Consider the following 25,770-nt stretch of genomic DNA (forward strand, 5'->3'; position numbering starts at 1 on the left):
GTCCTCCCAGAAGCCAGTTGACCCTCCAGCGCATCCCTGGACGGTGGCAGGAAGCTGGAGCTCCCAGAGGAAACCCATGCAAACATGGGGAGTTCCCCAGCTCTAGAACTGGTCCCAGGGCCCCAGTGCTGACCACTGCACTGCCTAGCCTCATGCACGACCAGAGCTCTTGTTAGGTAAATGCACAGAATTGCTAGTCCCATACAAAAAGACAACCAACAAACAGCAAACAATAAAGTTTAATTCATTGTAACGTTTCCAAGACTTAAACAGAGACTGGCAGGAGTGTTCTACTACTTTTACCCTCTGCCTGCTTCCCTGTGAACATCTCTGTGGTGTCTCCAGGATCAAAAGCGAAACACAAGCCAGAGGGCACAAGTGGAAACATTTAAGAATGAAAACAGGAAGCACATCTTTACCCAAAGGATGGCGGGGGTGTGGAACAAGCTCCCCATTCACGTTGTTGAAGGCGACATCCTGGCGTCTTTCAAGCAATGGCTGCATGGAATCCTTAGATCAATCACCTGCTCCCGCAGAAGCCAGAGGACGCGTATGATGAAGGACTCCCCTTGTTTGTCAACATTCCTACGTTTTTATCTGCTTACAAGATTCCTCCTACACTGAGTGTCGATTCTGTTTGGACAACTGCTCTGGGCCTTTTTCTCTCCAGGCACACGGACAGAGAAAGAGACTTTCTCATTCTCAACAAAGGGCTTTCTTATGACAGATGGATGCAAAACATTCTGTCATTATCTTTATTTTTAGAGGATGTGGTGTTTCCATTTAAGACAGACATCTTAAGAGCCTTTGAAAAAACATTTTTCGATTAAAAAGGGCCTCTTTCATGGTCCAGAAGATACCCTATGCCCACAACACACCAAGAGACAAACCGACACACCCCAGCACACACACACACACACACACACACACCTCGGCAGACCCCAGCACCCACACAGACACACATCCCGACAGACCCCAGCAAACACACACACACACACCCCGACAGACCCATGAGCACGCACACACACACACCCCGACAGACCCATGAGCACGCACACACAGACACACACCGACAGACCCATGAGCACGCACACACACCGACAGACCCATGAGCACGCACACACAGACACACACCGACAGACCCATGAGCACACACACACAGACACACACCAACAGACCCATGAGCACGCACACACACACAGACACACACCAACAGACCCATGAGCACGCACACACACACAGACACACACCAACAGACCCATGAGCACACACCGACAGACACCGACAGACCCACGAGCACACACACACACCGACAGACCCATGAGCATGCACACAGACACACACCGACAGACCCATGAGCACGCACACAGACACACACCGACAGACCCATGAGCACGCACACACAGACACACACCGACAGACCCATGAGCACGCACACACCGACAGACCCATGAGCACGCACACACACACCGACAGACCCATGAGCACGCACACACAGACACACACCGACAGACCCATGAGCACGCACACACACACCGACAGACCCATGAGCACGCACACACAGACACACACAGACAGACCCATGTGCACACACACACACACAGACAGACCCATGAGCACGCACACACAGACACACACCGACAGACCCATGGGCACGCACACACAGACACACACCGACAGACCCATGAGCACGCACACACACACAGACACACACCAACAGACCCATGAGCACACACCGACAGACACCGACAGACCCACGAGCACACACACACACCGACAGACCCATGAGCACGCACACACAGACAGACCCATGAGCACGCACACACCGACAGACCCATGAGCACGCACACACCGACAGACCCATGAGCACGCACACACACACCGACAGACCCATGAGCACGCACACACAGACAGACCCATGAGCACGCACACACAGACAGACCCATGTGCACACACACACACCGACAGACCCATGAGCACGCACACACAGACACACAGACAGACCCATGAGCACACACACACAGACACACACCGACAGACCCATGAGCATGCACACACAGACACACACCGACAGACCCATGTGCGCACACACACACACCGACAGACCCATGAGCACGCACACACACCGACAGACCCATGAGCACGCACACACACCGACAGACCCATGAGCACACAGACACAGACACACACCGACAGACCCATGAGCACACAGACACACACAGACCAACAGACCCATGAGCACACACACACACCGACAGACCCATGAGCACGCACAGACACACACTGACAGACCCATGAGCACGCACACACAAACACACACCGACAGACCCATGAGCACGCACACACAGACACACACCGACAGACCCATGAGCACGCACACACACACCGACAGACCCATGAGCACGCACACACAGACACACAGACAGACCCATGAGCACGCACGCACACACAGACACACAGACAGACCCATGAGCACGCACACACAGACACACACGGACAGACCGATGAGCACACACACACACCGACAGACGCATGAGCACACAGACACACACAGTCACACCGACAGACCCATGAGCACAGACACACACCGACAGACGCATGAGCACACACACACACCGACAGACCCATGAGCACGCACACACAGACACACGCACCGAAAGTCGCGTGTTCACACAAAAAACAGAAAAACAGACACATTACCTTCTTCCCACATTCTATATTAAATGAAACACAGTCCATCTAACGGCCAGCCAAGAGATCTAACCTGTTACATACTTTTTGGGTTATTTTTACACTGTCATTTTTTCTGTCTCTTTTGCTCTCTATTGCTCAACAGGGTATGTGGGGCACCAAGCTGCAAAGCTGTTACTCTTATCTTGTGTTTATTTTTTCCCCCCTAAAAGCCCACATAGAAACTTCTGAATTATGGCAGGATTGTAAAAGCATTTGCGATCTCACAATTTGTCCTTGTATACATGCGTACTTGTGTGCGCCTCATGTTGGACTTGGATCCGGTCCAGGATGTATCCTGCCTTGTGTCCACTGTTTACTGCAAACAGTTAGAGCTTACAGGCAGGGTTACAGTTATTCTGGAACAAAAACAGGAAGCCGTCTGTGTTACTGTAGATCAGCAATGCCCCTGCCCATGAAAAGAGATATATCCATATTCCCTCTGCCAATCATTGCTTGCTGCTGTATTTATAATTATAATGCATTATGGGCCTTATCTTGAGATCTGTGATTAATCATCCAATAACTTTCTGTGTATTGAAAATGTTTAATTTCTTTATTCTGCAGTGAGAAGAGCTAACTAGCATCCATCCATGTTCTACTGCTTTATCGAATTCAGGGGAACCAGAGCCTGTCCTTGCAAGCAACAGGCGCAAGGCAGGGTACACCCTGGATGGGACACCAGTCCATCTCAGGGCACACACTGGCACATTCACACCAAGGCCAACAGTCCCTGGAGCCACTGTGGGAGGAAACCAGAGCACCTGACGGAAATCCACATGACTGTGGGGAACATGCAAACTCCACCACACAGACAACCCCCCTGGAACTGAATCCAGCACCCTGAACTGAACTCAGCAGTTGCTAACTCAGCAATGCTAACCACTGCGCCTCCGTGCCACCTGCTAGTTAGCAATATATTTGTTAAATTGCAATTAAACAGGTAACGGGTTTATTACATGCTGAAAAGAAAAGAAAGGAAACACAACATTTCGGCTGTGGAGCCTTCTTCAGGTGAGGACAACTTATATTTTAAGTTGTCCGGTTATTGGCCAGAATGGAATCTGAACTTTGACCCCACTTTGCCCCCACCCACCAATCGCAAATACTACAAACACACTAGAGGGCGTAAAGACACCAGTAAATACTGGATTGAGAATCTCCATTTGGTAAAGAGGGGAACCTGCTTTGTTTTTAAGATTATTTGCGTATTCGTTTCATGGAATACCAACGTTGAATCCACTGTAATAGAAAAAAAGATTATGAGCCAAAATACTGCACTGAAATGGAAAATATGAATATTTAATGAAAAGCCAGGCTCACTGGAAATGTTCTTGTGATGAAATCTTCGATTATCTTACAGCTCATCTTACTTTCTTTTGCAAGCATTCTGCACCAGGGATTCAAAGATCCACCAGGACAGCAAGCAGCTCCTTCCCACCTCACACACTTAAGAGTTGTAAGCCACTCTACAGAGTCTCCGTACTCAGGCCTCTCACACAGTGACTCAGTTATCTGCAGTTCTACGTGTTAAAGATGCTATTTTATTGTTTGGATTGAAGTCAACGTTATCTGGCATGATGATTGATGTTTTGGTTTGAGGTTTGACTTGAGAGTTTTCCTTTGGACCACCTGTCCATGGAAGCAGCTATCTGTGTGTCTCAGTTTCCAGCCCTCCCCAATTCCCATTTCTTTTTCCCAGCTTCGCAGCCTCGGCAGGCGGGCTGATTGGCCGAGGAGGCCCCGTTCTGCGGGGCTATTGGTTCTCTCGGCCATCTGTCAAGGCGCTTCCGTCTTCTGATTGGAGCAACTCAAGAAAGACGAAAAACTAAAAATACTACTACACTTGGCAAAATTATTTCTTAAAGCTCCTCCTTAATCCACCTGGTGCAGCGGTTTCTCTCTCCCCCCGCCCCGGGCTGCTCTTCAGGGGAGGAGGAAGTGAGTCCCCTCCTGTATGTGAAACACTTTATTCCTTAATAATAATAATTCTTTACACTTATATGGTGCTTTTCTGGACACTCCACTCCAAACGCTTTACAGGTAATGGGGACTCCCCTCCACCACCACCACTGTGCAGCCCCACCTGGATGATGTGACGGCCGCCATAGTGCGCCAGAACGCTCACCACACACCAGCTCTCAGTGGGGAGGAGAATAGAGTGATGAAGCCAGTACATAGAGGGGGATTATTAAGAGGCCCCGTCACTATACTGGGGCATTAGGACCCACACAGATGGCAGGGTGAGCGCCCCCTGCTGGCCCCACAAACGCCTCTTCCAGCAGCAACCTTAGCTTTCCCAGGAGGTCTCCCATCCAGGTACTGACCAGGCTCACACCTGCTGAGCTTCGACTTTGGGATCCTTTACGATGAAAAGCCCCATAGAAATTCAAGAAATTGTTAAAATCTGTGAAACTGGTTTCCAGTCATTCAGAGTCCAGGATCACATGGTCTGCTTGTCATCATTACAGCTGGGTGTTTGCTTCCTTGTTGAAGCCTTAATTGGGCAAATAAAGCAACTATAATCACATCTATTATAATATTATGATCCAGACATATGCACTTTTTTAGTTACTTACTACTTAAGTATTTACAGATTTGCTCAAACTGTCTTAATGTGGCAGAGCTAAAAAGAATTCCAAGATAGCTAATTAGCCAATTAATAGTTAACTATAGGGATCAATTAAACAATCAAGAGTTCATTGAAACAGAAGTCAGAAGACTAGAAGACTGGGGCCTAGACTGGGATGGAGTGCTATGTCCGTTTTAAAAGATGCAGGTGATTTCACTGCATTAATACCTGGCACTCTGGAGAAACTGATTGGCTGTGATGAAGCTGATTTGGACCAATCAAAATCCCCTTGAAGACAACTTCCACTCTGGGGAGGAGGCAGGAAATGGTCAACTGAGTTGCTCCAATCGGATGACGGAAGCGCCTTGACAGACGGCCGAGAGAACCAATAGCCCCGCAGATCGACGCCTCCTCGGCCAATCAGCTCTCACCATGGCGAAGCAGCACGCCAAAGCTGCGAAGCCGAAAATAAAAACAGGAATTGGGGAGGGCTGGAAACTAGGCGACAGAAAGATGGCTGCTTCCATGGAGAGGTGGTCCAAAGTCTTGTCCCTTGTGTTTTGGTGGTGTACGTTCTCCGTAGCCGCGTTTTTGAACTTGGAGGAACTAAGTGAAATGAAATATGGGATCCAGATTCTCCCCGATCCCGTGATTAAGAGACAGGTGGGACGAGCGGTCTTCTACTTACCGTGTCTGACAGCGAGCATTTCATAACGGGGCACTGGACGACACCCCGGTCTGTTCTTTCTGGGTGATCAGAGTTTTAAACGTCGGGTGGCAGGTCCTATCGAAAACTTTAACTTCTCCCCCCTAGACGCCGTGGAAACGGGCGGTAGGCTGTTGATCCTTCGATGAGCTCTGGACAGAGGTTCGCCCCGGTATCAGGCGTGTAATGACAGCGGTGCTGATGGTGTCTTGCTCTGGGAGTTAGTACAGGCATTCGGTTCTGGTGGGGGATTTGGGGTCGACACATATCGCTTTAATCATCTCATGGATCGGAGCTGCGCGTCCGCTGGCGTTCGTTTCAGTTAATCTAGAAGATCGCTGTTCTCTAAAAGGGGTTTTCAGCCAGCCCAGGTACGCAGGACCAGCGGGACTGTCGTTTGCCGTCAGCCAGATTACAACAGCAGCCGTCTGAACCCACAGCCGTCCCGGTACGAGTCCGGGCTCTGACCGCTGCTGGCGTCACGCTGCCCAGCCCGGCTCGGCCGTCTGTCAACTGGCACTGCATGTCATAAGAATTGTCTTGAATTTGATTTCTAAAACGTGTAGTCGGTTTAGCGACGCTTTGCAGCTGTGACCTTTTCGCTGAATTGATTACACCTCTGTGCCTTAATTGCTTGCATGAGCCCAGGTGCTGAAGATCACCGATCGCTAGGGTTTCTCGGAAGAGAGGGAAGACGGGTCTAAGTGTTGAGTGTATATTCAGTCTGTCCAGATTCTCTATTGGGTGTTCTGCTGATGGGCAGGAAATAGCGCTCACTATTATCTGTAATGTGAATGTTTATGGTCTTTCTTAAAATAAACCCAGTACTTAAGAAATGTCCATCATTAGAGGCCAGTCCTGGGTCCTGTGCAACCATAGTCAATATAAAACTAAACTCGTGGCTCATTTCTGCTCCTGCGTGCACAAACATTGTGTGTTCGTAGCTGCACTATTCTAGGAAACGCTTCTAAAAACACGTTGGACTGGCTACTGCAGAAGTCTGCTTGGCTGTGAGTTCAAGTATGGTGGTCTGCAATCAGTGACCAAAATATTAAATCCACCCCCACCATCAGGTTCCCTGTTCCCATCTCAATCCCATCTTATTCCGGCCCTGGGATGTCCCTCCTTGTCCCTGCAGACCCCTGTATGACCCCTCTATTTACTATAGGTAACTCCAAATATTCCTGCTTCTAGTGATTGGGAGCTTGTAATCAATACTTCTCTTGAACCCGTTACGGAAGATTAACTTCTTCAATTTAAGATCCCTGAGAGCTGAAGTTTAGTTTTGCGCTCCAGATTAACTTGAAGCTGCTTACACAACTCGGCCTGCATTGGTGTGATTTGAATATAGGCTGGCTGGGGAGTCCCCCAGGAGGCGCTGGAGATGATGCCAGGGAAAGAGGAGTCTGGTCTCCCCGGGTCAGCCTGCTCCCACCACGAGCAGCAGGAGCTGGGTAGGAAATGAGATGAGAGCTCCATCCGCTTAGCTGATCACAGCTGCGGGTCTTCGGAAAGTTCTGATTTCATCACTTCCCCGTTAGAGGTGCTGGACTTGGTGTTGGTGACCCCTTCAGAGACAGGATCGCCTTCAGCTGGGGGGTGTGAGGAGGGTGCTGGTGTGTGGGGACTGAACTGGACAGGTCCACTGGTTTCCAGCAGGGGTGAGGTCAGGGGATTGTTCTGGTCAGGGAAGGTGATGGGAGTCTGTCTCCTGCTCCTCCAGCCCAACCCCCCCCCCCCCCTTGTTAGCTCTTGTTAGCTGTAGCCCTGGGCCAGATCTGTGCCAGGGCCCCCCTGACCAAGCTGCGTCCTGGATGCTGTTGTCCCTCACTGTTCCTTAAGGGGTGGGCTGTGTGTCCTGACTAAGGCAAAGAGGTTTTTATCAAGAGGTTCTTGGCTTAAACCCTCAGGCCCCAGGTGAGATGAGGGTTAGAATGTGCGAGAGGTTGTAGGTGATGCCGGACAATTGTGCCTGACCTGATTGCTTCATCGTTAGTACTTCAGTGATCCACCAATTCCAACCATCTTCTAACACCTTTATACAATTCAGGGGAGCCCGAGCCTATCCCAGCAAGCTACAGGCACAAGATGGGGTACACCCCTGGACAGGACACCAGTCCATCCCGGGACACACACAGAGTCACGCACAAACACGCACTCACACCAGGACCAGTTTTGCCAGAAGATAATTAACTTGCCGGAATGTCTTGGTCCTGTGGGAGGGAACTCGCATGCACACGTGGGGGGTGGGGGAGAACATGCAAGCTCCATGCAGATAGCACTGCAGGAGTCGAACCCAGGGCCTGAGAGCTGAGAGTCGGCAATGCTAACCGCTGCGCCGCTGTGCCACTGTGCCGCCCTGATCCAGGAGTTCTTCCGCGCCCATAGCCCAGGGAATGGGCTTCACTGACGGAGGCGCCTGCTGTGCAGGTGGCACACCTGTCAGGCCAGCTCGGCCAGCTCGCCCCGCCAGCCCCTGAGCCCAACAGGAAGACTGGCGCAACTCTGCCTCGTAACTCACAGGCCCTGCCCGCCTGGGGTCGCCCAGGACCCGGGGGCGAGGTGGTCAGCGCTGCTGCCTCTCGGGTCACAGGGTCCTGGGTTGGATCGCGGCTCAGGTTGACAGTCTGTATGGAGTTTGCATGGTCTCACAGTGCGCTGGTTAGACTTCGTGCTTGCAGGCGAATCTGTGTGTGATTGGACCCCAGTGCCACTGGGACTGGCCAAGGCAGAGATGGGTCCCTCTGTCCTGAATGTTTGGACCCGGGGGGGCCGTGTCAGTCTTGCGGGACTGCTGGCGCTCCGAGCTCAGGCTGTCGCCCCCTCTCCCCGCGCAGGCCAAGTCGGAGGAGGTCATGCTGGTCTCCAACAAGTACAAGCAGCTGTACGAGTGCCGGCTGCCGGCGCAGGCGCTGCGCTTCCAGCAGGAAGCGGCCGCGGACACGGCGGACTCGCAGGCCTATTCGGGCCCCGGCATCGCCGAGCTGCTGAAGCCCATGGACGGCGCTCCCTGCCTGGTGAAGGTACGGTGCGCCGCGCCACGCCGCCTGGGATTGGTGTAGTGTGGGAGTGGTTGCTAGGGTTACCAAACGGCTATATCCTCCCGGACATGTCCTCCTTTTTGCTCCTAAACCCTCCGTCCAGGAGGAGTATTCCATTGTCTTAAAACTGGGGATTTTTCCCATCTCTTCCTCCTGAATGTTTGGTAGTGAAATGGTTTGTGGGTTGGAGGTGGGGAGGGGTCGTGTGTTGATTTATGATGTTCCTGGACTGGTCTAGTCTTCCTCCCCAGTTGGGTTCTCCTCCTGAACTGGTGCGATTCTCTCAGCCTCGCCCCCGGCCCAGCGGCGGCGCTGACTGGGGTGTCTTGATCTGATCTGCACCTTTTCCTCGGTCGCTGTGGAGGCGTATTTAAATCCGAGAACACCAGGTGCAGTCCGATTTGATTACTTCAAAGTAAACCATTGATTTTTGAGGCTGTGTGACTATTTGATTAGGTTGGATCCCACAGCATGCATACCTCTTTATCGCATGAATCAGTGCGCTGTAATAGATACTGGCACGAATCTCCCCCCCCCACCGCGCGTCAGACACGGTCACCCCAAGGGTCCTGAGCTCTGCAGTGCTTGGTCGTGTGTGCGGCTGTGGCGGCGATCTGGAACCGGGCTGAACCGGAGCTGCTGTTCTGCTGCCTGCCCCGTCCCGGTGGGACTGTGTGGGTCGGCTGGGCTGTGACGCGGGCCACCCCTAATCTGCTCTGGGCTGTTCTGATTGCAGACGAAAGACTGGTGGACCTACGAGTTCTGCTTCGGACAGCACGTCAGGCAGTACCACCTGGAGGGTGAGGGCCCGTCGTTTGGTCGGGGGGGAGGAGGGATTGTTATCTGTGGTCTGATCCTGTCACCCAAGCCTTTCTTCCCCCCTCTGCAGATTCAGAAATAAAAGGAGACGTGCTCTTCCTGGGATACTACGGGTCAGAGTTCGACTGGAATAACGACACTGCCAAGGTAGGAGCGACTCCACATGTTCCTATGGATTTGCATAACTGCCTTATCTTGCAAATTTCTGGCAAATTGCAGTGGATGTTGGGAAGAGCTTATTCAAACCTGGCAGAAGGTTTTAAATTACTGGCCAGATAGGTTTGTGTCAAATCGGACCACACGGTGGCAGTATCTTACTCGGTAAAGTAACTGCTTGGTAATGTATTTTTGCTGGTATTTTGTACATTTGGGATCTGCAGCGTTTGCTTTATTAAGTTGGTCCTTTATTAATTGGATACAGCTGGCAGCAGGGTGGTACAGTCGTTAGTATGCTGCCTCGCATTAGTTCCTGGGGTGCTGTCTGTGTGGAGTTTGTATGTTCTTCCTGTGTTTGTGTAGGTTTGCTCCCACAGTCCAGAGACATGCTGGTAGGTTAATTGGTTTCTGGTACAATGGCCCTGGTGTGAGTGTGTGTTTGCCCTGTGATGGAGGGTGTACCCTACCCTGCCTTGCTCTCTGGCTCCCCAGCGACCCTGTGCTGGGTAAAGTGGTTAGTAAGAAGAATATGGTAGGATGTAAGTTAACATTTATATGCATGGCAAACGCCCTTTTCAGAAATAATATACAGAAATATGGGTCTGATATTCCGTGAAGAGTAATATCATTTTCCAAGCATGTTGTAGCAAGTCTTAGTCCAGGCTTTATCAATCTGGGCTCTCCTGATCCCAGTGTTTTCAAATCCAGCTGAGCTCTCATGTCAACAAACCCAAAATCTGACTCATTTCCCAAATTGAGCTGGTTTTGTTTTTGGCTCTGGAACAGACAGAACTGTTTATGTAGTTGGGGGGGAAATTCAGGAGTAACTTGAGAAAACAGTCCGTCAAATGAAATGGAGCAGTTGAGGCTCCGTTAGAGGGATCCAATCGGATGATGGGGGTCTCCGGGTCCCGGATTGGTGGATTCCGAAATGGGACCGCTGTAATCCTCCAGCTCGGCTCCGTGCCTGCAGACTGGAGGCGTCTGTCGCAGGGTGTGAAAATGGGATTCCTGCAGAGAGCAGGAGGAAGACGGCGCAGTCTGGCATGGAATAAACGAGCTCTGCGGGCACAGGGGCGTCGGACCCGCCTCCTGCAGGGGCCTGTGTCTTCTGGGGTTTGATCCAGCCTGAGCAGTCGAACCGTGAGCCTGTCGGCCGCCTTCAGGCCTGGTGAGAAGTGTTAACGATGGTGTGGTTAATTAGACCAGCTTTTCACTTAGGGCTCAGACGGCCCCATATCCAGAGACCGCCAGGCCTTGGGGCTGTTGGACTCCCCTGCTTGAGTATTGACCCCTCCTCAGCCCCTTGTCTGCTGCGGTTCTGTTTGCAGGCCTCCAAGCAGCACAGGCTCAAGCGCTACCACAGCCAGACCTACGTCAACGGCTCCAAGTGTGACCTCAATGGCAAGCCCAGGGAGACCGAAGTCAGGGTGAGAGACCGCTACAGTGTCCTGGTTTTGACTTGAACCTTCAGTCTTGCCCAGTTTCGTTAACGTTGTTCTCTATGGGATGTGGGACCCCACTGTGTTGTGGGGGTCAGCACTGCTGCCTCACAGCTGTTGGGTCCTGGGTTTGTTTCTAAACTTGATAACCCTCTGTTTGGAGTTTGCATGTTCTGTTTACCAAGGGGGGGGGGGGGGTGTTGTGAGTTCAAGTCTGAGGCAAGCACTTGCTGTTCTGCCCTTGAGCAAGGTACATCACTCGGGTTGCCCCAGTGAAATGCCCCTCAGTGTAAATGGGCACAGATGCAAGTCGCTTTGGGAAAAAATCATCAGCCGAATAAATGGAATATACAAACAGGGATGACCTGTATCTCAGCCTCCCTGTAATGTGAAACTTGACTGATGTCTACTGGTGTTGTACAGTTCCTAGACCCCAAAATCTGTTCAGACATCTTTATTGGCAGATAATGTTGTCAGTCAAGGGCTGGAGGTAAATATCGGAGATCAGTTGCATCCAAGTCCAGAAGGTTGGGACATGGGGAGCTGGATTCAGAAGGTCTGTCCGATGAGCTCCAGTCCACCCTGATCCAGGACAGCCAGGATCTTAATGGCAGTTTAATAGAGTGAAGGCGCTGGCTGCACTGGCATGGGCTGGGATGAGACCCTGCTGCCCCAGTGACGCCCCCCTGTCCCGGCCTTCCGCAGTTCCTGTGCGAGGAGGGCTCGGGGGACTACATCGCCCGCGTGGACGAGCCACAGTCCTGCAGCTACGTGCTGACCGTCCACACCACCCGAACCTGCCACCACCCTTACCTGCGCCCACCCTCCGCCACCAAGCCCCTGGGCATCACCTGCCAGCCCGCCCTCAGCCCCGAGCAGTACATGGACTACGTGAAGGCCCAAGTCTGTGAGTACGGGCAGGGGAGGAGGACCCGTTCAGGCACCACGGCTGCCCCCTGGCTGCCATGATATCCTTTTCACTCATTATACCTGAGCAATCAAGCCTGACCTTTGTTTTATACAACATCTGCATGCATTGTTGTATTGGAGACAGAAACTGAACAATCATTTGGCAACCTAATAATGTTCCAGAGTTAAGTCCCAGGTTTAGAGTTCTCCTTCCTGTCAATACTGGTGCACAGCAATGTCAACTCAGCTCTTTTTCTATCAAAGGAAACAGTGCTGGGATCCAGGAAAACCTCTTACTTTGTTTTTTTTATAACAAGCCTCTCTTTCTCTCCGTATCTGCTCCTGTCTCTCTCTCTCCCTGCCCCTGCCCCTATCCCTGTCTCTGCCTCTATCCCCCCACCTTTACTCTGTCTCTGCTCCTGTCTCTCTCTCCCTGCCTCTGCCCCTGCCCTCCTTTCTTTCCCTGCTCCTCTCTACAGCCGATACCAAGCGCAAGGTGGACGAGATCTCGGAGGAGCTCAGGAACCTGGATGAGATCCTGGCGAAGGACGAGGAGGCAGACGGGCAGGAGGCACGGCCGGGGGGTGGCGCGGATCCACCCGAGGCCGCGGACCAGGCCGGAGAGCCGGAGCTGGACTTCGAACTGGAGGGTTAGGGTCGGAGGGCGGGGGCGGTGATCATGGGCGAGCGTGCTGATCTGAGAACATGCAATCGAAGGCCGAGAAAGTGTTGGATTCTCTGGGCTCAAAGCGCTCAGGTTTCTGCACCTTGTGGTTTCTGGGAAGAAGCCCAGTTTCTTGGATCTGGATGTGACAGTTCCCCTCTGGCACTACAGAGCTAAATGTTGCGCCCCCCCCCAGGCTCGGCCGGCCTGTGTACCAGGTCTGGTTCCGGGTCCAGTCCACGGGTCGAGTGTTTCTGGTGGTTCTGTGTGGGTGTGTGGTGTTGGCATGTGTGGAAGAATTCGCGTTAACCTTGGGAAAGCTGGTGTGGGGTCTGCGGATGACTTCGGTATCCGAGTTGCCAGCACACTCCCAGGCAGTAGACCAGGGATGGGCAGTCCAGATCCAGCAGGTCGAGTGTCTCTCCAGGTTTTTGTTCCAGCTCAGCCCTTAACGGCCCATTGGAGATGCCCAGCTCACTCCCAGAAAACTGGCCTTGGTGTGAGATGTGCATCTGTGTCAGTACATGCACTGTGATAAACTGGTGTCCTGTCCAGGATGTACCCTGCCTTGTGTCCATTGCTTGCCAGGATAGGCTCCAGAGGAAGCAGTTTGGGGCATCTGGCCCACTAGTTAGCAGCTCATTGTTCCGAGGATATCATCTAGCCTTTTCTTTAAAGAAACCAGAGTATCTGCTTCAACATCAAGCCTGGGCAGCTTGCTCCATACCCCCACCACCCTTTGTGTAGAGAAGTGCCTCCTGTTCTCAGTTTCATACGTACTTCCCTGCAGCTTCCACTTGCATCCTCAAGTCATTGTTTCGCCGTTGGTGTTGAAGCCATGACTTGGGCAAACGGTGCCCATACGCTTTTGGGATTTATGGATTTTGTATCCCAAGCCCTTGCATCCTTCTCTTTTTCAAGACTAAAGAGCTTCAGTTCCTGTAACCTGTGTGTGGCTTTGGAGTTGGTTGGAACGGAAAGCCTGTGGGACCTGAGGGTTGTACTGCTGCCCCCTGCTGGATGCTCCAGGTCTTCCCACCGGGTCTCACCTCTGGGTCTGTTTTCACCAGGAGAGGCTGGCCCTGCCGAGGACTCCTCTATCGAAGATCTAGAGGATGCCGAGTTCTGGAATGGCGTAACCAAGCCAAGCCGCGCCACCGTGAGCAACGACAAGCAGGTAACAAATTCACTCCGTCTTCCTCCAGGAGCGGAAATCGGGGAAAGTGCCGAGCTCTGCACTGCAGTTGCATTTGTGTCTCATTTTACTAGTTGTGTCATATTGTTGGTGGCATGCAAAATCCCAGTAACTGGGAAAGCCTTTTCTCTACTCTTTCAACATTATCAGAGTAGCACGGTGGTGCAGTGGTCAGTATTGCTGCCTTGCTGGGCTGGGGCCCTGAGTTAAATACCTGGGGTACAGTCTGTGTGGAGTTTGCATGTTCTCCCCACATTCACATGGGTTTCCTCTGGGTGCTCCAGTTTCCTCCCACAGTCCAAAGACATGCTGGCAGGTTAATTGGCTTCGGGGAAGCCTGCCCCTGGTGTGAGTGTGTTTGTGTGCCTTGTGATGGACTGGTGTCCTCTTCAGAAGGGTTTCCTGACTTTGTGTGAGTTGCTTGTTGGGATAGACTGCAGCCCCCCAGTGACCCTGTGCTGGATAAAGCAGTTAGAAACTGGATGGGTGGATTGGTCCGAATGTCGCAGTGCTATCTCCAATGAGCCGAGTCCTGTAGCCCTTATTTTTTAGGGGTGCAGTGCTTTGAGATGCTTCAGCGATCACAGATCATCAAATCATTGTGATCACGCCCTCTCTTCTCAGGCAGGTGCAGACGACGCAGACGCTCGGATCCCGGCGGAGGATTTTGAAGAGGAGGGTCAGTAACTTCTTCTGCCTCCTTGTTAAAATTGTGGTTTTGCTTTTTGATTACGATTTGGCTGAGAACTGGCAGCTGTTGTCTGTGTCCACTGCGATTTCCCGGGCTCCCACAATCCTCTGGGATTTTGGTGTCTCTTAACATTGTCTCCCGCTGGAGGCAGAGTGGAAGGGATAAATTGTTCCAGGCTCAGCCTTGACTGGAGGAGTTAAAATCTCCCGGGTGAAGAGCTGTTTGTCAAATCAGGAGACAGAGAAAGCCTGCGGATTCCGGACTCTCAGGCCCAGGTTTGGATAACCCTGATTTATAATGTACAGTTATTCCAGGATCCATGATCTGGAATAGTGTCTGTGGCTGGGATCTGCCACCTGGCTCCCTGAGAACCACAGGATAATTTCCTGTTGTCGTTTAAGGAGCGATTCATGTATCAGGTCTTAATTGGCTCTCCTAAGGGACCTTTCGCTCTCCAGTTGTGTGACATTGCATTATAAAATTGAAAGTGCTGGTGCCGTATGAGGAATGTGTCGGGTCCAAATCTTTAACTCTGCTGCATTATCCATCCTGAATTTTGTTAGTTTGTGATAATGTGAGAATGCCGCCACAAACAAGTCAGAATCGGATGAATACAATAAAAATAATAAAAAATATTCTCCCCCCTGCAGAACCGGGGCTGTGAGCTTTCCGTCTGCTGACACTTTTGAAGCATTAAATTGGTTTTAAGTCACAGATCCTGTTTGAGAGGTATATTGGGTACATACTTCTGCCATGCACTGTGAGTGAGATTGTAAAATGTATCCAAAATTATTTGCATTCTACAGATATTTGAAACTTGCTCCTCAATTATACAAATTTAGAGGATTAAGTAGATAAGGGGGTGTGTGCAGTTGATCTCGCCTCTCGCCACTTGTTAAGTGTTATTGAGAACTTATAAAACAACCTCGTCAGTTCTGTTCTTTATACGAAGTCCTGATTGGCTCAGCTGGCAGAAGTGCCAGTGCCCAGGCTGGGCAGCGCCCTGTGACCCAGTGTGAGCCGCCTGTGTCTGGTAGCATATGGTGGGCAGAGCGCCTCCTGCTGGGCGGGGGGCGGGGAAGAGACCCTGACCGGCGCGTGCCCCGTGTCTGGCGTCCCAGTGCTGGCAGGGCGGTCAGAGAGAGGCGCAACTGTCTCCACCCTGGGGTCACCCTGCCCCGACGCGGGGGAGCCCAGCCCTTAAAGATCCTCCTGTCTGGCAGGCGCTGGGGCAGAGAATTTCAACTTCAAGATCATCACCGACTCCTCCGACCTGATGAAGTTCATCGCCCACCTCAAAGAGAACAGCAGGAAGGTGAGCAGCACAGCTGGGCCCAGCCCGGCCCAGTCCAATTACCAGCGCTTCAGAAAAGGATTGTGGGGGCGGGGGGGGAGCAGTGGAATTGTTGGTGATTGCTGGTGCCTGCGTGTCTGTCTGACTCGAGAGGCACTGCTCTTCAAAGTCTTGGACAGAAAGTGTCCTTCCACACAGCTCTCCGCTGTTCTCTATCAGCGTCTTCCTCCTCCCTGCAGAAGCCCAGGTCTGTTCTGACCTGCTGAGCCTGCAGCTGCTGCGTTTCAGTCCAGCAGCTGATCCTGACGCCCCCGTGCTCTGTTGTGTGAAAAGTGTCCTTTCAGCTCTGTGGTGGGAGGCGAGAGCTCCTGCTGACTGACCGGGAGCCCTGGACCACACCAGGCCAGCATGATGACCGGTAGCCAGGGGCTCCTGGTCACTCATTACGAGCTGCTCTCCACATCCCCACAGAGCCCTGCCTGCTGGCTGCTCGTGTCCAGCCGAGCCCGAGCTGCCGGGAGGGTGTTTGAGGAGACGCTGGTCAGTGAGACCCGGGCAGCGAGGTGGCACAGCGGTCAGCATTGTTGCCTCACAGCGCTGAGGCTTCGGGTTCTGTCTGTGTGGAGCTTGTATGAGAACAGTTCAGGCACCAGTGGAGGCTTGGAGAGAATTCTTGATGCCTGTAGCACACTTGTACTGCGACAGGATTGAGGAGTATTGGTGATATTTTTGTCTTTCTACTGTTTGGCAGCCTGTATTGCCATTCTGGTCTCTTTATTTTCCTGGGCTGTGTACAGGAGGGGACGCCCTTCAGCTCCCTGGACCAGTTGGTGAGCTGGAGACTGACTTGAGCTTTTTTTGCAGAAGCCCTTCAGAGTCTTTATTTTCTTGGAGGCCAAAATATTAAGAACCCTCGCCTAATAGCAGCTTACAGCACCCGTTAGGACAGGGCATGGCCTGATGGATTCCTGTAGCCCAATTCCTGTAGCAGAACAGCCTTCAGCTGGGGGTGTGAAGGGGGGTGCTGGTGTGTGGGGACTGAACTGGACAGGTCCACTGGTTTCCAGTACGAGTGAGGTCTGGGGATTGTTTTGGCCAGGGAGTGCTGGGAGTCCATTTCCTTCTCTTCCAGCCCAACCCCCACACACACACTGCCCCCTACTGGAGGGGTCTGTTTATTAGACTGCAAGCTTTCTAATATTTTGGCCAGCCGGTGCATCGGTGAGTTATTTGTAAGCTGAGCTTCAGAATGGGAGAACGGCAGTAATACTGCTGGGCTTGTGCTGTTCTGGACAATGTCGTGACCCGTGAGGCCTACAGAGCGCAGGTGTGGGAGGAAGCCCGGCGCCACGGATCTCGGCCAGCTCTCTTTCCGGTGTAAATCCAGCAGCCTCGTTCCCTCCGCAGGCCTCCGCCGCCGTCGCCGAGGAGGGAGCGAGGGCGGAGCAGGGCGCCCGTCCCGCGGGCGCGGAGGCACAGAGGCAGGAGGAGGAGGAGGACGAGGACGAGCAGCTCCTGCAGGAGTTCGAGGAGGAGATGGCCGACCTCTCCCTGCCCTCCTCCAGGATTGGGGAGGTCAAGCAGGAGATGCAGAAGGCGTTTGACAACATCATAGATGAGGTGTGCCACGTATTTGGGGGGGGGGGGAACAGTGCCAGCCTTTAGCATGGCACCCCCATTGGCTTGACAGATGCATGCCAATTTTGGGGACAAAATGTGCGTAAGAACCTGTGTTTTGGGGGAGCCCCTGGCCCTGCGTACAGCTGTGGGGGAGCCCTGCATTCACACGCGCTGCTGCTTTGTGTCCTGGCCAGGCTGAGCAGGAGCTGCAGGTGGAGGGTCTCAAGGGGGAGTTTGACCACGGCCAGGCCACCAAGACCCTGGAGACCACGCTGGACAAGCTCCTGGACCGGCTGGAGGACAAGGAGGGGCAGGAGCCGGGGGCAGGGGAGGCCGCGGGTGCTGACCGAGCCCGGGGCGACCCCAGCCTGGCCCCCCGACAGCCGGGTAAGGAGGCTGCACCAGGAGAGAGAGCACAGAGGTGGGGGGGGGATCTCGGATTTGTGCCCCAGGGCTCACATTCCTGAACTCCGAGCCCAAAGGCAGGATTTCCCCAGGTAGCTTTTATCTGTCATCGCTCATCGTGTACATTTAGACCTGGGGAAAATAGAAATGGTGCGTGAAGAAGTCCAGCATGGCGAGTTTGTGGGTTTCCTCCTGCAGTCCAAACACCTGCTGGTAGATGAGTTGGTTTCTGGGGAAATCGCCCCCTGAGTGAGCGTGTTTGTTTGAGAGTCTGTCCCGAGATGGACTGGCGTCCTGTCCAGGGAGTATCCTGCCGTGTGTCCGTTGCTTGCTGGGATAGACTCTGGCTCCCCTGCGACCCTGAACTGGATAAAGTGGACAGTAAACGGATAAAATGGTAAATAACCAGACACTTAAAATGGTCAGAAATGTTCTGGCTACCTCCTTCTGTGTTGTTTCCACACGCTTCAGAATTTGCGACCTGCCATCCGTGACTTGTTTCCCCAGGCCAGACGTGTGCAGGTGCTCATATCCCCTGGGGGCCCTGTGATTTTTTTTGTTTAGTCTGTTTTGTGTCTGCAGGTCACCATCGTTCCATCCCCATCCCCATCCCCATCTCGCCCTCCCCCCTCCACAGCCGGGACACGGGGATGAGACACGAGGCCGTGAGATTAAAAACCCTCTTATTCCGCCCGAAAGGGGAAGTGGGGGGGGGGGCTCTTCAGTGTCGAAGGGCCGTCCACCCAGCCTCTGGGGGTGGAGGAGAGGGCTGTCCGTCTCTCGGCCTGCCTGCCTGCTGCTCACTGTGTAAATGGCATCCTCTTGTCTCCTCTGTCGCAGCAGAGGGAGCTGCCGACGACCAGGTTCAGATCAGAGTTACTAAGTTTAAGCCGGGCAGCAGCCCCGAGAGGCAGTTGAAGGTGCAGGAGTTGGCAGATGGAGATCCCCAGATGCAGCAGATTAAAGACGTGGTTAAGGAACAGCTAGAGAAGGCCGGACTGAAAGCAGAAGGTAGGGGCGGGGCAGGTGTCGAGGGGGCGGGGCGGGGGCGAGGCTTGAGAGGGCTGGTGGCCGGGTGTGTTCTCTCTCTCTAACCTTCCTCGGTGGCGGGAAAAAGATTACAGACCGACGGAGGCCATCTGGCCCTGTCTGATCGTTAATAGCTGATTGATGCGTGGATCTCATCCTGTTGCTTCTAGAAGGAAACCGGGGTTTTGGCTTCGACAGCAAGGTTGGGTGGTTTGTTCCACACTCCCACCACTCTTTGTGTAAAGAAGTCTGTCTTTCTCCATGTTCTTGCCTCGATTATAAAGGAGGGTTGGGATCACTTTACACCATGGATACCCAGATCTGCTCCTGCAGGGCACGTATGGTGTTTAAATCGGCAGTAGCACCAGACCTCAGGAGGTGGAGGGGGTTAGGTGAGATCAGCTAAGTAAGGCCTTCCCATGCACAGCAGTTCAATCCATTTCTGGATTTCCCAGCTGCCAGGCTCCTCCGTAAGCTTAAGGTCCTCCTGTGGCATTGTTGACTCTTTCACAGGCAGGCGTCGGAAGTTAATAACTGCAGCTTTGATGTTGGGAACAGAGGTGTGCTGGTGGTAGATCCTGGACTGGTTGAGAGTCTGAATGGGACTACAGTGCACTGAAGAAAAACAATTCAAATCCTGTAGAAAATGATCCCTTACACCCTCCAATATGGAAATTTACGTGCAAAAAGGGACTGCAAAGATACCAGCCTTGAAGCTCAGCCGAGACACTACCTGCCCTGAACGCTCGGCCTCGTTCTCCGAGAGACCCAGTACAGAAAGGAAGCTTGTTTGCTATGGGCTTGCAGGGAAGGGTGGTGGTATTTTGAACAGGAGCAGCCACCAGGAGTCTGGCCACCCTGTCGCTCTGATCGCAAGCTGCCCAGTCACGGGGGAGACTGCAGGTATTCAGAGCTCTGGAGGGATTCGTATGTGAGCAGATCTGTTTGTTAACTTTGAAGCGGACTCAAAGTAAACACCTTAAATGCCTGTGTTTGACAAGGGGTTTTCTACTCATGGATCCTCGTGTGGAGCAGATCTGTCTTTGGTCTTTTCATTCAGTTTCCCTTTTGCCCCCTTTTTTTGTACACTTTTCACATGTTTTAGACTCGGAGTGCAGGGTAAAACAATCATGTCCCCCGAGCGTGACTGAACCCTCCTGCCATGAGCCATTCCCATATTCATGTACTGCTGCACCAGCCTCGGGGCAGCCGTCCAGGCTGAGGCAAGATGGGAGCACCGCCCCGCTGGGGCAGTGGAGCGCCCCCTCTCCTCTCTCCTGCTGGGACGGCTCCCCGCACTTTCGAGGGGCTCAGAAAGCAGCCCGCGGGGGATCGGCCTCTCTGACGCGTGGCTCTCTTGCAGGCAAGATCGAGGTGAAGATCCTGACGCGGAGGAGCGTGGAGGAGGAGGGCGATCAGTGGCTGACGGAGGAGGACACCAAGTCCTTCCGCGAGCTTCTCATCAACCTGCTGGTGAGGGGCCGCTTCCTCGCCTTGCGCCTCCGCGTGTGCGGCTGAGCTGGCCGAGGCCCGGGCCCTGGGGCTGCTGCGGCTAGACCTCTCTCAGCTCCCTGGCGACGCGCTGGGCGGGCCTGCTTGTTTGTGTGACGTCAGGGTGAGGGCTCGGGCCTGTCCCATCAGGCACTGCGGGGTTTGCCGCCTCTCAGTTGTCCGTTTCTGCGCACCTGTGACGGGTTCATCTCCCTAACAGGTTCGTCTTCGCTACAGCAGCAGCGTTGTGCAGTGGGCAGGGTTCTGGACTCTAAACTGGAAGGTTGTGGGTTCGAATCCCAAGTGAGGCGCTGCTGTTACCCCCTGGAGCAAAGTGCAAGTGAATCGAATTGAATATTCCCTGTGTTGCTAGTTCCAATTTGAGGGCGAGTGACTGGCCACTCCCTAGTTCAGAAGAAAAAGCCATGAAATCTCAGCTTTGAAGCCGAGCTTTTGTGTGGCACAACACCGATCTCAAAAAGGAGCAGGCTCAAGCACCACTGCTCTTCTGTCGCATGCAGGGCCTGACGCACAGAGTGATGCTTTACACCAGCGGTACGGGTGTAGAGGGAGAACCAGGAAGTTCAGTCTCTGCTGATCCCACAGAGCTGTGAGCACAGACCCTCACACCTGCTGCTTAGTGATTAAGACTACGTGGCCACCTAACCACTGCAATGTTGTTTTTTTTTATCTTGGAAACTGCCCAGAGAGTTGATTTAGGATAAGGGCTTTTCTAAAATTAGCCGAGAGGTTGATGGGAAGCCTTCTGCCAGATGGAAACTGGGTGCAGGAGTGTGCAGGTGAGGCGAAGCAAGTCCTGGGTGGCTCAGCGGGAAAGACACCTGATCTATTCAAGACCTGACTGGGTATATTATTTTTGATATAGGAGAGGTGCGTCAATAGTTCTTTCTTTCCTTCCTATCCCTTTAGCATACCCTGTTAATGTTTCTAAAACCAACAATTACACCCTCCTTTGCACAGGCTCAAAAGCCTTCCTTGTGTGTGCCTTGTACACACACCTGCTGCCTGTGGGCGGGGCCTTTTTCAGCTAACCACTTACCCACAGCCAGGATCACTTTTATATTTTTTATTTTCTGAGGATTTTCCAACTGCCTATGCTCCTCTGAACAATTACCAACAAAGCTAACTTTGCTTTAGTTGGCTGGTGCTTTTTTTTTCTGCCATGTGTGGTGGCCTTTTAAAATCGTGGTGTCACATATAGTACAAATGTCATACTTTGTTCAGTTTCTTAGAAATTTGTCTTGTATTGAAGCAGCTATGTTTCATACACAAAAAAACGTACAAAACATAGAAATGGTACAAGTAAACGTAAAAACATAACTACACTTCCCACCACTCCTACAGGAGTCTGCACAACTACACAACAACCTTGTGAATTTATTGCCCCCCCCCCCCCCCCCCCACAATTGCACATATTGTGTAAATATATGGGCGCTAAGTGCGTCTGTGTGCTCTGGGATGGGCTGGCGCCTTGGCCAGGGTACAGCCTGCCTTGTGCCTGTTGCATGCTGGGATAGGTAACGGGTTGGCGGGATAGGGATCTGAAGGCTTGCTTCATTATGGCACAAAGAGGCCCCTTAGGCTCACTTTGTCAGTGTGCTGAACTCCCCTCCCAGGCTCCGTTCAGACGGAAAGGGGCCCTTGTTGGTTTTTGTATTCGTTGACGACGCGACATTCTGCAGTCTGTAAAACCCGGACCGCCTCGCGCCGCTCTGCGGCCGGAGCCATGCCGCATTGCTGTGCCAGCCGAGCTCCGCCCACACCTCCCCTCTATTTCCTCCGCAGACCGGCGGCACGGAGGAGGTGTACAGAGAGCAGAAGAGGCAGGAGGAGCTGGAGAACAACTACAGGTTCGTGTGGGGAGAGAAGCAGGAGGAGGCGCCGGCGGCAGGCAACACCGATTCGGACGACCTGGACTTCTGAGGGCCGGGCCCCGGCTTGGACCCTGGGCAGGGGGGTGGCGGATGAGGGGCAGAATGGGTTCTTGCTCAAGAGGGTTGCCGATCTGAAGGCAAGACCGCGCCGAGCCCCCTGCAGCGGGCACTCGGCGGCTCTGAACCCCACGCGCGTATCCCCGTCCTGCAGGAACCGCGGTTTTGTTTTTGAGTTTTAGTTCTCCAATTCGGAGCCTCACTGGCTTCTCCGTAGAGCAGGGACAGGCGGCTCTGGTCCTGGAGGGCCGGTGTGTCTGCAGGTTTTCATTCCAGCTCAGCTCCTTATAATCTTAATTATCAGCTGATTGGCTTTAACATGGGACCAATTTAGGAGCTACTCCCAGCTCTTCAGATGCTGGTGCTTGGAGGACACCTAGAAAACCTGCAGACACACTGAACCCCCCAGGACCAGGACTGGACACCCTGCAGACACACTGACCCCCCCAGGACCAGGACTGGACACCCTGCAGACACACTGACCCCCCCCAGGACCAGGACTGGACACCCTGCAGACACACTGACCCCCCCAGGACCTGGACTGGACACCAGCAATAGACTCTTGAAGACTTCTTTGTGAAGAACTATTTTTTTCTTTGCTGGAGAGGTTACCACATTCCCTACGTTTGTGTCAGATTTTGGAATGTTCTAGCCTTTCTTTTTCCTGCTATTTCTCAATGATGGGGATCTATTTGCCATGGAGTCCGTCGCAGCTTGTAAGGTGGCCTGTGCCTAATTTTTCTCTCTCCTGGCGTTTGTGTGTGCGGATTCGGGGATCTGCACACGCAGAGGTGAGTAGATCCCCACCCGCATCACCCATCCTGCAGAGTGGGTGAGGTCAAGTGGCTGTTGTTCCTGCTGAAGTGAGGGCGGGTGCGAGCCTGACTGCTGAAAAGCAGCCAGGACGCACGGGCTGTGCCGTTAAGGGATTAGAGCCAAACTTCGAGCAATGCAGGGCCCGCAACCCGAGCTCTGGGGAGAAGCAACGTCCTTGGCGAAGAGGGAAGGAGCTCCTTTACATCTCTTAGTCACCTGCTGCTGAATGAGCTGCAGCCTTACCCGTTCCCCTGGCTCGCTCTGTGGAACTAGAGCCGCTCCTCTCCTGTTCCTGTGGGACTGATGGCACAGTGTCTCCCCCCGTCTGCACAAATCGCTTTGTGTGTGATGCTCGTGACAGACCTGTAAAGAGAATGCTCTCTCTGCGCCTGGATGTCCCGAATTGCCTTGGCAGTGGTCTCCTGTGAGGGTTGTGTGCTGGGCTACAGGGAAACTTTTCTCACCCTAAGGAGGTGTCCCAGTTTGTGTTCTTCAGGGGCAGATACTCTGAAGAAGGAGCTGCTGCCTTTTGGAGCCATTTGGATGTGTGTGTCCACGCACCTATACTACCATGCTAAACCATTGGAGAAGACGGGACTCGCTCATCCATTCACCTCCAGCAGTGATTACAGCATTGTGCACCTATATTGGTTACACTAGATGCTCACCGATGCTCACCCCGATGGGGTGATTCTTCTGCATCCTGTGTCTTTGCTAGCTCTGTCATCGCTCCTTGTGAACCATCACACCCTGACGAGGGCTCCTTGTGAGCCCACCCTTGATGACTCACACCCTTGTGAGGGCTCCTTGTGAGCCCTCTTGTCTTGTAAGGTTGTCTGAATTGACCTGTTCCCTAGGTTTGTTGTTACCTTTACCAGTGCACCAGAGTCATGTCCACCAGCAGTCGTTCCCCTTGTAAGTTTTTTCCCCCCCTTCTCATGCAGCACAGTGGAGGGATAAGGCCTGGTCTGCTACTACCTTACAGTCCTTGGGGACTCCACAGAACAGAGGAGTGGGGAATATTTTATTAGGGCTGTGTATAATCCACATTAATAACTGTTTCCCAGTCACTGAAATACAAGATGGGGAAGGGGTGGCAATGATTGTCAAAAGCAGTTTTTGCAACTCTCAAAATAAGATGCACTCCACAACTTAAACCACTCTGCACCTTGTGGGCCCAGTGATGAGTATTTCTGCCTCACACTGCTAGGGCCCAGGGTCCAGTTTCTGGGGTGCTACCTGTGTGGAGTTTGCATGTCCTCCCTGTGGTTGCATGGGCTTCCTCTGGGTTCTCTGGTTTCCTCCCACAGTTCAGAGACATGCTGGTAGGGTAATTGGCTCCAGTGAAGACTGGCCCTGGTGTGAGTGTGTGTGCACTATGTGATGGATTGGTGTCCCAGCCAGTGTACGGTATCTGACCTTGCACTCATTGCTTGCTGGGATAGGCTCTGGCTCCTCCACGACCCTGAATTGGATAAGCCCGTCAGAAAATGGATAGCATATGCAATTGTATAGTGGTGTTACCGCTCTAAAGCGGTCATTAACGTACTCCAACAGGCTTCAATATGCTGTTACACCATTAATGCTGCCGGTGACGACATGGGTGTTTATGTGGCAGACCAGCCACACCTCCCTTTTCAAATCTTCTGAAAGGCAACTGAATGCCGTAAAAACATAAATAAAAAATACATGAATTAGCAATACTGATAAGCCATACAACACACAAAGGAATGATGTTTTTTTCTGTATCCGCCGTTTCATAGGATTTCCGAAAGCCCCGTTTAAAGACCGATTTGTGGTTTATTTAAAAGCCGAACTTTGTAAATTTTTAAACAACGTGTTCGTTTCTAGCCCTGTGAAACTGAGTACCATACGGGCCCTATTGCACTAGATCACAGGATCCTGATCTAAAACCTTTCCAGCCGTTCTGAATCTCAGCTTTCCTGAGACGTGTACATACAACTTCCTGCTCCTTTTGCGCTACTTGGACATTTCAGAAAAAGGGCTTTTCTCTTTTTTCTTGTATAATATGTGAATAATAGTAGCCGTGTTCTAATTAATTATATATAATTTTGCGGGGTGGGGTGGTAATGTGTACAGGGACATGTTTTGATGTGTGCGCAGCTGTTTTTTTTGTGCGTGTGTGTGGAGGGGTAGTTTATTAAAACAGCTAAAACCCACTCTCTAGTCCTCTCGGTCTCTCTCCCTGCTGTTAGCAGCCTGGTTAAATTGTCTGGC

General features: G+C 52.6%; 1 protein-coding gene across 3 annotated transcripts; it reads left to right on the plus strand.

The window, feature by feature from the left end:
- Window positions 1-5,803: 5,803 nt before the first annotated feature.
- Window positions 5,804-25,712, plus strand: os9 (OS9 endoplasmic reticulum lectin). 3 transcript variants are annotated; one of them, XM_088912719.1, is made up of 15 exons: window positions 5,804-5,965; window positions 8,846-9,031; window positions 9,786-9,849; window positions 9,939-10,015; window positions 11,356-11,454; window positions 12,172-12,373; window positions 12,855-13,025; window positions 14,110-14,216; window positions 14,859-14,913; window positions 16,149-16,240; window positions 17,627-17,839; window positions 18,034-18,226; window positions 19,085-19,255; window positions 20,637-20,746; window positions 22,571-25,712. In XM_088912719.1, the coding sequence occupies exons 1-15, from the start codon at window positions 5,816-5,818 to the stop codon at window positions 22,706-22,708; spliced, it is 2,028 nt and encodes a 675-aa protein (XP_088768845.1). In that variant the 5' UTR covers window positions 5,804-5,815; the 3' UTR covers window positions 22,709-25,712. The 3 variants fall into 3 exon arrangements, with proteins under 3 accessions (XP_088768845.1, XP_088768854.1, XP_088768863.1); XM_088912728.1 differs by having other exon boundaries at window positions 19,088-19,255; XM_088912737.1 differs by lacking the exon at window positions 19,085-19,255.
- Window positions 25,713-25,770: the final 58 nt, after the last annotated feature.

Source organism: Atractosteus spatula, chromosome 1 (genome assembly GCF_055471065.1).
Source record: "Atractosteus spatula isolate fAtrSpa1 chromosome 1, fAtrSpa1.hap1, whole genome shotgun sequence".
NCBI classification, from domain to species: Eukaryota; Metazoa; Chordata; class Actinopteri; order Semionotiformes; family Lepisosteidae; genus Atractosteus; species Atractosteus spatula.

Bases quoted from the DNA above. Each gene is read 5' to 3' on its own strand.
- os9 (XM_088912719.1), top strand. From the start codon at position 5,816: ATGGCTGCTTCCATGGAGAGGTGGTCCAAAGTCTTGTCCCTTGTGTTT. The intron at 9,850-9,938 runs GTGAGGGCCCGT...CCCCCTCTGCAG, and splicing joins CAGGCAGTACCACCTGGAGG to ATTCAGAAATAAAAGGAGAC. The intron at 13,026-14,109 runs GTTAGGGTCGGA...TGTTTTCACCAG, and splicing joins GCTGGACTTCGAACTGGAGG to GAGAGGCTGGCCCTGCCGAG.